The sequence below is a fragment of the Medicago truncatula genome, chromosome 7 (genome assembly GCF_003473485.1).
Source record: "Medicago truncatula cultivar Jemalong A17 chromosome 7, MtrunA17r5.0-ANR, whole genome shotgun sequence".
In the NCBI taxonomy this organism is placed as follows: Eukaryota; Viridiplantae; Streptophyta; class Magnoliopsida; order Fabales; family Fabaceae; genus Medicago; species Medicago truncatula.
The window spans coordinates 24177604-24194251 of record NC_053048.1 but is presented as its reverse complement, the minus strand read 5'-3'; the positions used below and the strand labels follow the sequence as shown (position 1 = coordinate 24194251).

Here is a 16648-nt window from a genome sequence, read left to right as displayed (position 1 = left end):
TTCTTTCACTTAGATTTTTTAGGCAATAATTTTCAAATAAGCAAATGAATTTAGCACAAGATAAATTAGGCAAGAGGTTCCTACGGAGTACCGTAGACGCTTAGGGTGCTAGCACCTTCCCTTCGCGTAACCAACCCCCGAATCCAAAATCTTAAGGGTTTTTACTCATTTTTTTCCCTTCTCACGAATAAAAATTGAGAGTTCAAAGATTGACGATTCAAATCAATTAATGGTTTGATATCCGAAAATCACGAGCACAATATTGTTAAAACAACTTTTAATTTTATTATATAAACAAATTTAAAATTTAAGGGAAAATTGCATTTACCTCCCCCGTGATCTCTAAATAACACAAACACCCTTCTTATTTTAAAATAGGCATTAACCTCCCTTAAGTTTTCATCAAATAAATAGAAACTACCCTTCTCTATTAACACTGTTTATTTCTCCCTTTTTCCGTTATATTTAAAACATAAATAAACACAGAAAGTTGAACAAAATTTACAAACAGAGAGTATGCAACTTGATTATAAGGATGATAAAAAAGGCATCTGCTCTTTCTTTAGAAGACCAACATGGCATATTATCAATTTTACAACATATTATCAACATGTATATCATTTATAGTGTTATGAAGAAAAAAATATCACTAACTTATGCTATCCAAAAGCAGCAAGAGTTGGAGCTACAGCTAGCCACAAGAGGCAGAGTAACACAATTGCAAATAACATACAAAATAAATAAGATTAATAAGTAGTCAAAATTAATATCATGATAAAACATATAACAAATGAAGAATTTTACAACATATTATCAACATGTATATCATTTATAGTGTTATGAAGAAAAAATATCACTAACTTATGCTATCCAAAAGCAGCAAGAGTTGGAACGACAACTAGCCACAGGAGGCAGAATAACACAGCTGCAAATAACATACAAAATAAATAAGATTAATAAGTAGTCAAAATTAATATCATGATAAAACATATAACAAATGAAGAATTTTTTACCAAGTAAATGAAGTTTGATGAATGTGTTGTGTTTTATGGGAAGAAATTTTTCTAAGTGTTGTGAAATCGATAAAATGACTGGTGCATGCAATTATATAGGGGGAAAGAATCGCAGGGCTTATCGAGGGACAGCCCCTCGCATAGCTGGTCAAATCCTAGCATATAGCTAGGTACCATATAGCTCAGAACGGCTGGAAATTTGCCAGGGATTCTGGCAATTTCCGAGGGGTTTTGCCCCTGTCTTGCCTAGACCGGACATGCTTTTGTAGGGCCCTTTCAAGTCAACTGGAATCACAACAAAGATTCCTTTGCTATTTGCACATCCGAAGGGGTATCCCTGGCCTCGGTTTTGTCCTGACACAGCCTGCATGCCTCTGCTTTTCAAAATTTAAATTCACGCGTTGTAAAAAGCCATGGGTTTTTTCCATTTGCGAGGGGCAAACCCTTGTGTTATATGCCAGAGGTTATCGTTGGCATTTTCCCTGAATTTCCCAGAGGGTTTCAAACCCCTGTCAAAATCCTTGGCAAATTGCCATATTTCTTATAGTGCAAGGCTTCGATAATCGGTTTTATTTCATTCTTTAACAGTTAATGTTAGTTCCCTTTTGGCTTTTGTTTTGTCTGTAAGTTGGACTTCAATTCTATGACAATTTAATTAGAGCATTTTATCTCTATTTAAAAGGATAAATAAAAAATATATATGATTTTTCTGGTCGTAAATCATATCTGAATAAATTTACTAAGTTATGCAGAAAGACATCTGTACTTCCAAAACTTAAAAGTATAAATATTGCTAACTTTGGTTAGTTGGCATAATTAATCCATAATTTTCCTACGTGCAATGCAAGTATGCTCAGACTTTTTACACATTCAAGGAAGAACGCAATACTAAGCAAGAATCGGTAATAAATCGGAAAAAGAACTTGTGTTAGATTATAATCAATATGCATAAAGTTGAAATCAATTGAAACTCAACCCTGATGTTCTTGTTATTAAGTAATTATATATGCTCTTGCTTCTTTTTCTTGAAAAAATAAAATGAATAAACTTGTGCTCTACTCAATGTTTTCAGAGAGTATAAACAATCACTCGTAAAATCATATTTCAGAAGGGTGATTTGTTTCACATCATCTACATTACAACAACTGTTACTAGTTAGTGAATTTTCAAAATAAATAACTTTTTCATCTATAAAGTAAATTTTCTAATATGACAGTTATAAAACTATGCAGATAATGAACTAATAGAAAAATTGTCAAACAAAATATATTTCAGATAGTATACGAATATGGAATAGGACATAATTTACCCCATTTATATATTAAAATATAAAAATGGGTTGCTTAGAAAACATATTTAAGATACTATGGAATTCAAAAATCAACCATCAAGAGGATTGACCACCTTTCCAACAAAGAGTATGGTTCCACTAAACTCTTCTCTGATCAGAAATAAAAAAGGGTGGTCAGCTACAAAGTCGATTGGAGGGGGCGGAGGGGGACTATACCGAGAACACCCGCATAACACGCTAACGGTCACCGCTGCAGCTTTTGTACCTTCTTCGTTTACCAGCTATGTTTGAAATTATCTGTTTAAGATTTTTAAGAAGTGTGATATCCCGTATGTGATGTTTTACTCTGATAATATGTTTGAAATTTTTAAGTTGGGAAAACGGGTGTTACATTTCACATCATGTACATTACATAGTAAATGACCATATAACAGTTGTTACTAGCTAGTGAATTTTCACGATAAATAACTTTTTCATCAATAAAGTAAATTTCAAATATGAACAGTTATAAAACTATGCAGATAATTAACCAATATAAAAATTGCGAAACAAAATGTATTTCAAAACTATGCAGATAATAAACCAATATAAAAATTGCGAAACAAAATGTATTTCAAAATATGAAAATGGGTTATTTAGAAAACATATTTGAGATACTATGGAATTCAACAATCAACCATCAAGAGGATTGACCACCTTTCCAACAAAGAGTATGGTTCCACTAAACTCTTCTCTGATCAGAAATAAAAAAGGGTGGTCAGCAACAAAGTCGATTGGAGGGGGCGGAGGGAGACGAAATGGAGCAGCGCCGCCTGTACTGCCACGGGCTGTCGCTGCAGCTATCGTACCTTCTTCATTTAATTCAATGAAAGACTTCTGAAATATGCTGGTAACAGAAAGTTCTTGACTTATAGGAGAGTCCACCATTTTTGTCAAACCTCCCTTCGAAAAAGGTAAAGTCAATCCTAATTTATTTAATAACTCAGAAGCTTCAATCTCAAAAGAAATATTGAATCTTGGAATCATGAACTTGCCTACTTTGACTTGATTACGAGGAAGTTTCTGTTCCAAAAACTCAGAATCAGAAGCTACTTTATCAATCAAAGCTGACAACCCATCTTTTTCGTCAGGAAGAAAAAAGTAAATAGAGAATGCACGCTTATCATTGCCTTGTTTGTAAGGAAGACCAAGGACTTTAAAACCATCAAAAGAACTGATAAACTGATTATTCTTGCTGGTCATAAAGGGAACCTTTACTGACTTGCCATTGAGAAGGTCAAAATCATAGTCCTTCGTTTTTGAAGTATCAAACGGTCGTTTCCAAACTCCTTTGAAGTATAGTGCATTCGCAAAGATGAGGCTGGTTAAGCTGTCAACTGACCCGCGTGGAAGAAGATCATTAATAAACCCCTTTGTCTCCTTATTAGCCCATAAATTCACTTCTTTTATCACTTCATCAGCCTGCAAACCAGTATCAATTGTAAAATTAAACATGTTAAAATAAATCATCTGAATTTTTTCACGAGCATTATAAGAGAAGAGTTAAACATTTTGTTGATATTATTGGCACAGATTTAGTTGCTAAATCTGTTCCATACACCACATTTGGAGACAGTTATGAGAAACTAAGCTAATTGGCAAGACATTAGGTAATCTTTAGTGCTAGAAAGTTTGAAGATGAGGTTGTGTTCAAAATTAGTAAATAGTTTAATGTCACAGAAAATGGTTATACAAATTACTGTCTCCAATAATGCTAGCTAGTTTGTATGATCAAAATAAAAAATAAATTCATAATACTAAAGTCACTTCTTCGTGTGCTAATTACAGTTTTCAAACAAGTGGTAAAACATTCAAAAGTCACATTATTAATTGGTTTTGTCTACTGTGCACAAGATAGCCATGCTATGCACAAGTTTGTTTTTCACAATTGGATCAATAAGTCTTCTCTTATCTCATTTTATCCAATAGTGAGATTTATTGATCCAACAATGAAAACTAACTTGTACATCATGCAGAACTTATGTCGCACGCAAAATATAAGGTTGAGGTTGAGGCCTAGCTTAATAAACAATGACGATATAGTTAGGTTGAGGCCTAGATTTAACATAATGGATCATTCTATCATGATCAGTTCAAAAACAATTGATTTAATACCTATGAAAGACCGACACAAACATGGACACAGAACAACAAACAATGACACCAGAAGTTAACATGCATGGGTTTGTAGAGTTGTGTGTCAGTTTTTTATCACTTTGTCTGCTAAAAAGAATATCACAACACTAAACTTCAAACCCTAATTTGTGAGTTATTTTATGTATGAGTACCTTGTTGATGAAATCAACAGCAGCAAGAGTCGCTTTGAAATCAGTAGTCATGAGTTGTTTGAAGGAAGGTTGAAGAGGAAGTGATTGTTCAACCCACACACCATTGACGTGAGACAGGCAAGGACCACCGGCGGGAGCGCCATCGGAGAGCACAGAAGAAACAAGCTGAGAGCATAAGGATTTGAGATCACCGGTGGATTCAGACTGGAGGAAGGAGAGAAGTTGGTTTTGTGTGGGACCCTCGGAGCCGGCAGTGATCATAATGAGTACGGTGTTGAGCGATAATGGTGAAAACACAACGTTCTTTTCATTGAGTTTTTGATTGGATAACAAGTGTTTGGTGATGTTCAGAGAAACGTTGGTGAGGTTTGTCAGTGATTTTCCGATGAGATTCTGCTCTGATGTTCTTCTTTTTTGAGGGAGCATTGTTGTTGTTCTTCTTCTTTGAATTCTAAGACGGTTTTCAAGACCTAATTCTAAGACGGTTTTGATGACCTATCTAAGTAGTCGGATTTAGGTCTTTGGGAGGTAGCACGTTCAATTTATAATGATTTTTAGATTTGGATCCATTCTCACTTTAGATTTGAGGCCCGATCTCATAATTATTTTTGGCCCAATTCGCTTCGTGTAAAATTATAAGGGAAGTTATATCCCACACCCCTACATTTATACTTTAAAAATTGTTTTTTTATATAGAAAAGTTTCAATTGACACAAGTAAAATACGTTTATGCTCCCAGCTGTTAACAACCGCTCAATGCTACGTCGGCAGTTAACTGCCGTTGAGAACTACATCTTAAGAACGCAGAAACTACATAACCAGAAACACATTCACCCAAATTCAAAAACATCCCAAGTTCAAAAACATACCAAATTCACCCAAACTTTCATTTGCACGAAAATCATCCAATTTGCTTCAAGTAAATCACAAGTAAGTACCTTTCTTCCTATTTACATGCAATGTAGGTTGTTTAGGGTGTTATTTTAATAATTTTAGCAAAATGTTTAGGGTTTAGGTTAGGTTTAAAATTTGCAAATTATGATAGAATTAGATGTTGTAATTGATTGTTTATGCTGGCATTGTTGTTTAGAGTAGGTTTAGGTACAATGTAGTTGAATTTGATGTTGAATTAACACTAATTGTGCTAGTATTTTGAAATGCACATAAGGTGATTGATGAAATGTCTAAGTGAGAAAATCTTGCTTTTTTGTGATTTTTTTTCTTCAAATATGTTCAATTTTATAATGTATGTATGTTATAATGATTATAAGTTTGCATTTTTATTTTTTTGGCAAGTTTGATTAGTTTAATTAGTTTGGACATAATGATATAATAACCGTATATTTGTGTAATGCGTATATGTTATGATGTTTATAAGTTTATATTTTTGGCATTTTTGGCAAGTTTGATGAATGACATAATGTGGTATGTTACATAAAGTTTGATGAATGTGTTATATTAAATTTTATTAATGCCTAAGTTTAATTTATCATATATGCTTAAGTTTAATTTGTGATAAGGTAAGGGTTAGAACATTGCTCCATAATTTTGGCATAATGATAACCATAATGTAGAATAATCATAATGTGATAATGTAGTTAGATTAGATTTGATGAATGCATAAGTTAGATTAGGATAATGTAGTTAGATTAGGTTTGATGAATGCATAAGTTAGATTAGGTTAGAACCATTGTTCCACGTATTTATGTTTTTTTAAATTTGTTTTGTGCAGATATGGCTAGGGATACGGATGAGCAGCAACGGGTTATTAGAGAGGATAGGATGCGGAAAGGTAAAGCGGTGAGTACCGTTAGCGCTCGGAGAGAAAAGGGGGATCAAAACCCATATGTCCCTAAGACTCGGAAACGTAGGGACCTGAGGATAGATGGAGAGGGCTCACAGGCACAGGTGGATTACTCATCCCAGGTGGTTGATCCGACAATGATTATGTTGGGTATGCGGATGAGGGTTTTGTTGGATATGATCGGATGGAGGAGGATATGATATTTTATCAGCCGCCGCAGGACGAGGCAGAGGATGAGGAGGTGCCAGATGATGTTGTGGCAGATTATATGGAGGCAGACCCTGAGCTTCAGACTCAGCGACGACGTCGTCGTCTTCCACAGTTACCGCCATATCCTGTTGGAGAGCCTCCCTATCCTAGAGGACCTGAGACCACGTCACTATTGTCCGACTACGCGAGGCACGTGGCAAACCCTCTTTGGGTGAACCATCATAATGAAAGTGTTTAAATTATTTAAAACTCTTTAAATGCTTTTAAGTGATTATTTAAAATAATGTAGCGTAAATTTTTTAATTATTTAAAAGAATGTAGGGTTAGTTTTTTAATTATATAATATTATGTGGCGTAAGTGTTTTAATTATATAATATTATGTAGCGTAAATGTTTTAATTATTTAAATGAATGTAGCGTTAGTTTTTTAATTATATAATATTATGTAGCATAAGTGTTTTAATTATATAATATTATGTAGCGTAAATGTTTTAATTATTTAAAAGAATGTAGCGTTAGTATTTTATTATATAATATTATGTAGCGTAAGTGTTTTAATTATATAATATTATTTAGCGTAAATAAGAATGTAGTTAAAAAGGTCCTTCCTGTCATCGGTACTAAGATCTGTATATACGGCCCAACGCCTATATTTAGGGTAAAAAGTCTGGATCACCATTTTAATATGTTCTAATACTCTGTGGGATGGCTCTAACCTACAAATTTGAATTTTTAATTAAATTATGCATTTAAAAAACTAATAAGAATTAAGTCAAACGTAGGTAACAAATTAAATTTTTATTACTTACGTTTCAGGTGTTGGTGTAACCACAACAAGGTTATCCACATACTCCCAGTCTTCAATGATTTGACGTCGTTGTCGTCGTTGTTGATCACCCCCAGACGGTACCTCTTCATTTTGGTTGTTTTGTTGTTGTTGTTGTTGTTGTTGTTGGTGCTGCTGTTGCTGTTGCTGTTGTGGAGGCGTTGATCAGCAAGTAAGGCTAAGAAATTTCCAGTTTGCATAAGATCTTGCATCAGTTCCCTTGATGATTGTGATGGAACGGATTTGTTAAAGCCTTGTCGGACATTATACGGGGTGGTGTTGTAATTTGGCGAGTGTGTGGATGGAAGAGTAAATCCAGGCATGGCAAAACCAGGATTAGAATATATGGGGGGCTGGCTAGTAGTAGCCTGACTAGTAGTAGCTGTTGGAAATGATGCGGGAAGAATAGGCGGGGATGGTGCGGGAGGATTATGCGGTAATGGTGCGGGAGGAATAGTCGGGAATGGAGTGGAGTAAGGAGGTGGAGTAGTAGCAGTAGTAATAGGAGTACCAGTCCGTTCATCAATGTTACGGAAGGTAACCCTCGTCGGCCGAACCCACTGTCTGGTAGGGTCTGAGGAAACATCTATTCTTCAATTCTTCTTTTTCTTCGGCTTCCCATGATCTACAACATGAGTCTTACCCTTATCCTTGTCTCGCCCAGACATCCTTGTCATAATTATACAATAAACAAAATTAATAGAGGTAGCAGAAGAAAGAGTAAAAGAATCAGTTTGCAGTTTTAACTTCAACAACCAAGTGCAACAAACATTGACTATATACCACTAAGTATATTGATAACTATTTTAGCAAGTGTACTAAAAATGCATCGAAGTAATAAAATAAGTTCGTATCCACAAGGACTGTGTTAATCTCAGTTTAGCAATAAAGTGAATATTTAGGATGTATAATTTTTTTTTTTTTTTTGTAGATTTGATTTGATTGCATAAAATTAAATAACATAAAATAAAGATTCAGTTAGAAAATATAGATTTGGTTAGAAAATATGAAGAGAGATGAGATCATGTCTTTCGAATCATCTATGTTTCCCTAATTGGTATACTGCACCTATTCTTATGAATGATTTTCTAGTTCCACGATAGTTAACAAAATAGTCCTAATCAATCCCTTAACTTAGGACCCTCTTCTCAAACTATAGCCCCTAATTCCTTAGGTGGTCTAATAATCTTTGAAGGTTTAAGCACGTTAACCTAATATCATTAACAAACGATTATCCATTCCTAGACTAACCCTGTTTATTAGAACAATTCAATTCTGTCTAAGTAGAAAGCTATGGTCAGTAGTCATTCATTTTCACTAAATCATGTTTATATTTGATCAGGATATAAAAATCATTAAGAACAATTGAATTGAATAAAAACTAGATTGTCATTCACAATAAGTAGAGTTTCACAGCAACATGGTTCAATCAGGGTTACAAAGAATCATCTCAGACCTAATCTCTAAGAGATTTAGCTACTCATAATTGAGTTTACAAATAACATAACAATAGTGGAATCAAAACATACATGAACTGATAGAAGGTTGAAGAAATCGCCCTCCTAGCCGTCTTTCGGTCTCAAAATTGCACTTGGCTCTCTCCAATTCGTAATCGTTGTTTTCAGAATAGTCTTCAGCTTAAATAGGCAAGAACTGCTCCTAAAATCGTGGCACGATTTAAGTAAATCGTGACACGTTTCTTCTTGTGTAACAAACCACCTAAATTAGGGTTTCCATAATCGTGTCACGTTTTTGCCATCGTGACACGTTTTTACCAATGTCGAATGCAAGTTTCTTGAAAGCTCCAAATCGTGACACGTTTTCCAGTAATTGTGACACGTTTTCCAGTAATCGTGACACATTTTTCAGTTATCGTGACATGATTCCCTTTCTTCAGTTTCTTCGATTTTTCTTGCTTTTCTTGCTGCTTAAGCTTGCTTGTGAACTCAAAAATATCATAAAAGGACTCTAAAAATAGTGAAAGACTGACTGTCATCATATATCATGGCACAGTCTAACACATCATGCATAAATAAAATATAAACAGTGTTAGCATGAGAACTATCATGCATAAAGGAAAGAATGTACGAAGAAATCAGAATCAAAAAATTAATTCAAGGCAATCTCTAGGTTTATAATGCTGCATGAAACTTATTTGATCAGAACTGCTATTAAACAGGTTTAGGAAATAAAAGGTAAGACACAATTGTTCCACCAATTAAAATGACTCAAGAAAGAGAATATATCTTCAATGACATTAGTTTGGTTAAGGCACACCTCAAATGTGAAAAGTCATTAGACAAAAGGATGAATGAGAAACTCAATCTTAAAATTGTTCTCATTTTTGTGTAAGCTCCTGTAAATAATAGCTACAACAAAAGCTACTTGAAAAGCATTCACAATTTGAGTTGACAGGGAATATTAAATCACATACAGAGGGCATACTACATGAGTGGTTTTTCAATCTATTCAAATCTATTCAAATCATCAATTAAGGGTTGTAGATACACATCTATACCATATAAGAGGCTCGTAGGTCCTGGTACAATACAACTCAAAAACAAATAAGGCTTTGACATGCACATCTCAGGAGGAAGATTATACGGGGTAAGAAGAATTGGCCAACAAGAATAAGGCGTTGCTGATGCTTGGATATACGAAATAAATCCATCAGAGCATAATCTAAGCCTCACATTACGTGGATCTTCTACAAAATCACGATGTACGAGATCAAAGTGCTTCCATGCCACCCCGTCACAAGGATGTCGCATCACACCTGAATTAGTTTTATTGTAATAATGCCACGTCATTTTATCGGCCGTGTGAGTTGATGCAAACAATCTCTGCAATCTTGGTATTATTGGCAGATAAAACATTGACTTGACTGAGACTCGTTTCTTCTTCTGAGAACCGGCATCATCACATACTTCATACCTCAGTGCATTGCAAAATTTACACGCCACCAACGCCCCATCATTTTTACCAAATTCGTTGTCGTAAAACAACCTGCACCCATTAACGCAACAATCAATAGTTTTAACTTCCAATCCCAACTTCTCCACCAACTTTTGAGCCTCATAAAAACTCAAGAAAAAATTGTCCTTTACAGGAGTTGTGTCCCTCATGATATCTATATAACACTCTGGGCCTTCTTTGGCTACACTCCAATCTGACGCGGCAGCTAAAAGCCTCACACTCATGGATAAATTAGAATCAGACGACCCTTCAAACAACGGCTTGTTTACTTCTTGCATCATCTTGTAAAACTTCAACGCTTTCTCATTCAGGATTGTTTCCTCTTCGCCACCCTCGTTGTAAGACAAGTTCACCGCAAGAGCATCACCGACTATATCTTCCATCACACCAAAGATTTCACACTCCATACGCGCCTCACTGCTTGAAGCGTGCATATTAACATCAGACTCGGTATTATTTATCGGCTCTTGTTCACCGTGATAAATCCACACATAATAATTCTCCATAAAACCAAGGTCCTTTAAATGGTTTAGAACATCTTTTGGGCTCCGAGTCACCCTACACGTACATTTAACACACAGACATCTTATCCCTCCATCCACAAAAGCCGCCTTAAGTTTCCTTTTCCCTGGATATTTTCTATCGTACATCCAACTACGAAGGAAAATATGTTGATCCATTTTTCGCGTCGCTGCAGTTGACTCAAATTAGTTCCATTTTTTATACGTAAATATTTTTTTAATATAAATAACAATTTTTTTTCTAATCACCTAAATATTTAGAAATTTGTACAAAATAAACATGCTATCGCATAAAAATTATATAATATTTTATATTTTATGACTAAAAAATATATAACATTTTCTAATCTATATCACATTTTCTAAAATTTGTATAAAATAAACATTGTGTGCACATACAAATTACGAACCACAAATAAATGTTAAGCGCGGACGCCAAAATTGATTTCCACAAAATAATTCACATATGTCATATTAATTAACTTCATAATTTTTTTACTAATTTACATTATTTTTCTAACAAACTTAATTATACATATTTCTTTACTAACTTAACTTTTTTTAAAGAACTACCGTAACATTTTTACTAACTACATTTATTTTAAGTAAAACAAATTTGATCTAAATAACATATTTACTACAATTTAATTTTACTAACTATGTTTCTAATATCTAATATTTTTAATACTAATCCATTGAATAAATTTTAAATAAATAAAAGATACTAACCTCAAATAACAAGCCAATGAACAAGTGGATCAAAAAAAAAGAAAAAAAAAACAATAACTAGCCAGCAGCAACACCAACCTTAAAATGGATCGAAAACAAGGAAACTACAAAAAATAATGCAACATATTTTAATAACTAAATTAAAATTGGGAAGCACGTAGGGGAGAAGGAGATGCAAGCGCGCGTGCCTGGTGTTGTGGAAGTGGGAAGCGGGAGTGGTGAACATGTTGAAGGTCAGAAGGATCATCAAGCTATCTCACAGTATAAACGGTTCGTCACTTTTTACTTTATCAATTTTCCACCGCAATTATCTAATTTCTATTTGCGTAAGGGTTTCGAGGTGTGTGGAATTCTTGAAGAGGTAGTAGTACCAAGTAGAAGGAATCTGTATGGGGAAATGTATGGGTTTGTTCGCTTCTCTAAAGTCCGGGACGTAGGTAAATTGTTACATGCTGTGAATGCTGTTTGCTTTGGTAGCTTCCGTATTAGGGTGCGGGTAGCTCGCTTTGATCGTAGTGGAGAGTTTGAGGGGTATAGTGCTAAGGTTGTTGATGTAACACCCCGTTACCAAAAAACAATTAAATAACATTTATACATCAGAGTAATCCACAACGGGCATGCTACACGTCATTTCAAAATTTCTTAAATAGAAAATAAAACTATTTAATCAAGCAACTTATTATTTATGAAAACATAGCAGCGGAATAGTTTTCAAATCCATAACCTCATAACATCCAACAACAGTCTATGGCATTAAAGGCCTTAGCATAATTCAACAACATTGTTCAAAAGACAATAAAGGCTCCACATCACAATTCCAAAATTTGATACATGGAAAAGAAACAACAATAAATATAAATAATAGTTCCCATCCCACGTATCAGAGCCCTAGACACGACATTGAGCCACCACCAACTACTCAGGATCACCTGCAAGTTATCCATAGGAAGGGCAACATTTTCAAGCAGAAGGGGTGAGATTCACAACAATAAATATAGATATTAAAATCTTCAATTGAATCTAACACCCTAATCATCAAACACATCATATATAATTATATGTATAAGTCACAAGCAACAACAACATCAACAATACACCACCATCACAATGAATATATAAATGCATATTCAACATCAACATCAACCATCAGATAATAACTGCAATCAACAACCAAGACTCATGCAAATGACATGACAACACTGCTAAGACACCATCTTAGACTTCTCAATGAAATGCAATATGCATGTGGTACCAAACAGGACCGAAGCCCTCACCGCTTTTGAATGGTTAAAGCATTCATCAGGACCGAAGCCCTCACTGCTGTTGAGCAACTAGTACTCCAGGACCGAAGCCCTCACCGCTGTTTTATGCATATGCAATGGACCTACTTGTGTATATCTACATACAACTGACCATGCAATGCAACTCCATATGATTCCACTTTAACAATATGTATGATTCAATAATTAGCATACATTTCAACCATCATCAGTAATCATCAATTCAGTAATTCAATCAACCAAAATAATGCATAATTATATATAACCATGCTCAAAAACAACAACCACTACTACTCAAGCTAGCAAACAACACTCAGGAACTGTGCAGCTCGCCTCGCGAGCACAACTGCTCGCCATGGCGAGTTCACAAAAAAAACACTAGCTCGCCATGGCGAGTTCAAGGCGAACTCGAGGCGAGTGAAAATCAGGTGCTCTCGGGAAAAATGCCATTTTCTCACTCAAATCCCATTTCTAAGTTCCCTATTCATCTTTTTAATCCAAAACTTTCACCATTCATCATTAACATCATCCAGGTACCTTAAACCATCCCCAAAACATCTTATAACAATTTTTCAAAAATCAAGTTTTGATATGGGCTACTCGCCATGGCGAGTTGGTCTGCTCGCGAGGCGAGCTATGAGATTGCTCACTCGCCATGGCGAGCACAGCTACTCGCGAGAAGGGTTGGTGATGGAGTGAGAAGGGTTGGTGATGGAGTTAAGTTTGCGAAAGATGTAGGCAAAAGGTTATGGAACGGGAAAGGGCGTGAGGAGGAGGGAAATGGTGTTGCGGAAGAGCGTTGCGTTAAAGTGGTGAGGGTAGGGGATGTGGTTGTGACGATTCGTGATGGTAAAGGAAATTATGGAAAGGAAAGGGGGACTAGTGTTGATGATGGTAAGATGGGGACAATGGCTAAGGGATCGACGGAGAATGAGTTATTTGTTGTGGAGAAGCAGCAACCGGATGCTAAGAAGATGGTACGGATGTATAGGTCGAAAGGAGATGATTTAAAATGGGCACGTTCAGGTGTTTTGGCTAAAGTGGTGAATGGGGAGGTGATTACGGTGGTTCAAAATAGGATTGAAGATGCAGGCTTCGTGAACCTTGACATCATTCCTTTGGGAGCGGATAGAGTTTTCTTACGAAGTTCATCGGAGAAGGATATTTTGGCTATGCTTGGGGAGGCGAAAGATTTTTTTGATCATTTTTTTACGAATGTGGTTCGTTGGGATAAGGAAGTGGTACCTTTTCGTTGGGGTGCTTGGGTGAGATTGTATGGTATTCCTATTCACGCTTGGAGCGAGGATTTTTTTAAATTATGTGTGATGGATTGTGGATATTATTTGCGTACTGATGAGTTGTCGTTAGATAGGGTAAGATTTGATTTCGTGTGAGTTCTTATTTCAACGTCCTCTTTAGAGTCTATCTCTTGTGTTGATCGACTAATGATAGATGGTCAGCTGGTAGATATTAAGATTGTTGAGGAATGGGGTGTGAATGTCGGGGAGGATGCGTGCCTTTTTGAAGAAGAGGATGAGCAGCAATCCCAGTCGGACATTAAGGAGGTTTTTCGTGATCCGGAGACGAGTAAAAATTTTAATGTTGCGGTTGATGAAATTGTGAAAGAGTTAGAGGCTGAGGAATTGCATAATGTTTCTGAGTTAAGGGAAGAAGTGGGTGCATGTGTTGATGTTGTTGATGTTAATCCTGAGGATACGTCAGATGTGGGGCCGATAATTAATCTGGACAATGGGAAGGGTGCAACAACACAGAGTTCGACAGTGCCTGGGGTGGTGCGAAAGTTGTCAGATGGTAAGGATATGGCTAATTTTGATGGGGAATCGTTACCTGAAGTCAGTGTTTTGAATTTAGTTAATCAAGCTGGTGTGGTTGATTCAGGGGGTGTTGGTCGCGGTAGGAGATCTGGTTCTAAGTCAGTAGGTGATAGGCATGCCATATCCGCGTCTGGACCTCCATTTGATGGTAAGTCGGTGTTATCGGGGCCGTGGAGTACAGAATGGTTGAAGGATCACCATGGTGGCGTTGGAATTAGTTTTTCTGCTAAAAGGAAGTTTATTAAAGTAGGGAAAAGAAAAGTTCAAAAAAGTCAGGAAGGAGTGGATGCGACTAAGCGCAGGAAGATTGGTGGGGAACTGCGCCATACGGTTCATACCCTGAAAAAGGTGGCACGGTTGTCTAGCAAAGATAGAAATGCTGTTCTACGAACTTTGAAAAGGAGAGCTAGTAAGAAGAAGCAGCCTTCTGGTGTCGAGGGCTCGCAGGGAAACTCTGATGAAGTTTCTTCGTTCGCCTCGGTAAACAAAGAATGGAACAATTGGGTTGTGTTACATGGGAAAGAGAAGGAGGCGGCGGAGGATGTGTGGGGAATAGGGAAGGCTTTTGGGTTACAATTTCAAGGGGATATTCATAATATGTTTGGAGCGCTTGCAAGGAAAGGGGAAGGAAAGAAGGATTCTAAAAGAAGTGTTGAGGGAGGGAGTGGTGCTGCGAAGTAGGGGTAGGGGGTTGTAGGTGTTGGGGGGGGGGTGTGTGCGATGAGGATTGTGTCTTGGAATGTTCGGGGGTTAGGCGGGTTGGAAAAGCGTAGGGAAGTTAAGGAATTGGTGCGGGAAAAGAAGCCTTTTGTGTTGTGTATTCAAGAAACAAAGTTGGAAGTTATAGATGAGTTTATATGTACTTCGTTATGGGGACCCACGAATCATGACTTTTCTTTTAGTCCGTCTGTGGGGGCGTCTAGAGGGATGGTTACGATCTGGGATAGGGTGGAGGTGGAGGTCTGGTCAACTGTTCGAGGTGTGCACTTTCTGTTGATTCATGGCAGGTTTCTTAAATCTAATGAAGAATTCTATATTTTTAATATGTATGCCCCTTGTGATCGGAGGGCTAAACAAGTGCTTTGGAATTCTCTTTCTTCGAGGTTGCTTTCTTTAGGTAGTAGTAAGGTTTGTGTGTGTGGGGATTTTAATACTGTGCGGTCAGTTGATGAAAGGCGCTCTGTTAGGGGTTCTCAGGTGGTTGATGATTGTGCACCTTTTAATGATTTTATTGAAGATAGAGTTTTAATTAATTTACCGTTATGTGGGAGGAAGTTTACTTGGTATAATGGGGATGGCCGTTCGATGAGTACATTGGACAGGTTCTTGCTATCTGAAGAATGGTGCATGGTGTGGCCTACTTGTCTTCAGGTTGCTCAGTTAAGAGGATTATCTGATCATTGCCCTATTGTCTTGACTGTGGATGAAAAGAATTGGGGTCCGCGGCCGGTGCGTCTTTTGAAATGTTGGCAAGATATGCCTGGTTATAGTGATTTTGTTCGAGAAAAATGGGGCTCTTTTCAAGTGTCTGGGTGGGGCGGTTTTGTTCTTAAAGAAAAATTGAAACTTATGAAGGCGGCTCTTAAAGAATGGCATGTTGCCAATACTCTTAATCTACCGTCTAAGATAGTTTCGTTAAAGAACAGACGAGCGGTCTTAGATAGTAAAGGGGAGGAGGAGGAGTTGTCAGAGGAAGAACTAGGTGAACTTCATGGTATATCGTCGGATATTCATTCTTTGTCTCGTCTTAACACAAGTATTTGTTGGCAACAATCAAGACTAAATTGGCTTCGTGATGGTGACGCAAATTCTAAATTTTTTCACTCTGTTTTGGCT

The 16648-nt window shown here is 36.5% G+C and overlaps 2 protein-coding genes across 3 annotated transcripts; both read right to left on the bottom strand.

Annotated features, from left to right (window-relative positions):
• Window positions 1-2363: 2363 nt before the first annotated feature.
• Window positions 2364-5129, bottom strand: LOC11446385 (serpin-ZX). Of its 2 annotated transcripts, XM_024769502.2 has the most exons (3): window positions 4632-5129; window positions 3153-3765; window positions 2364-2569 (listed from the first exon to the last, which is right to left on the bottom strand). In XM_024769502.2, the coding sequence occupies exons 1-3, from the start codon at window positions 5055-5057 to the stop codon at window positions 2394-2396; spliced, it is 1215 nt and encodes a 404-aa protein (XP_024625270.1). In that variant the 5' UTR covers window positions 5058-5129; the 3' UTR covers window positions 2364-2393. The 2 variants fall into 2 exon arrangements, with proteins under 2 accessions (XP_024625270.1, XP_003622683.2); XM_003622635.4 differs by lacking the exon at window positions 2364-2569 and having other exon boundaries at window positions 2911-3765.
• A 4807-nt stretch (window positions 5130-9936) lies between these two features.
• On the bottom strand, window positions 9937-11127 carry LOC112416617 (uncharacterized). Its single transcript, XM_024770875.1, has one exon. The coding sequence runs from the start codon at window positions 11125-11127 to the stop codon at window positions 9937-9939; it is 1191 nt and encodes a 396-aa protein (XP_024626643.1).
• Window positions 11128-16648: the final 5521 nt, after the last annotated feature.

Coding starts and splice junctions, on each gene's coding strand:
- LOC11446385 (XM_024769502.2), bottom strand. CDS start 5,057: ATGCTCCCTCAAAAAAGAAGAACATCAGAGCAGAATCTCATCGGAAAA. Junction 3,766..4,631: donor CTGTTGATTTCATCAACAAG/GTACTCATACAT, acceptor ACTGGTTTGCAG/GCTGATGAAGTGATAAAAGA. Junction 2,570..3,152: donor CATTGAATTAAATGAAGAAG/GTACGATAGCTG, acceptor TAAACGAAGAAG/GTACAAAAGCTGCAGCGGTG.
- LOC112416617 (XM_024770875.1), bottom strand. CDS start 11,127: ATGGATCAACATATTTTCCTTCGTAGTTGGATGTACGATAGAAAATAT.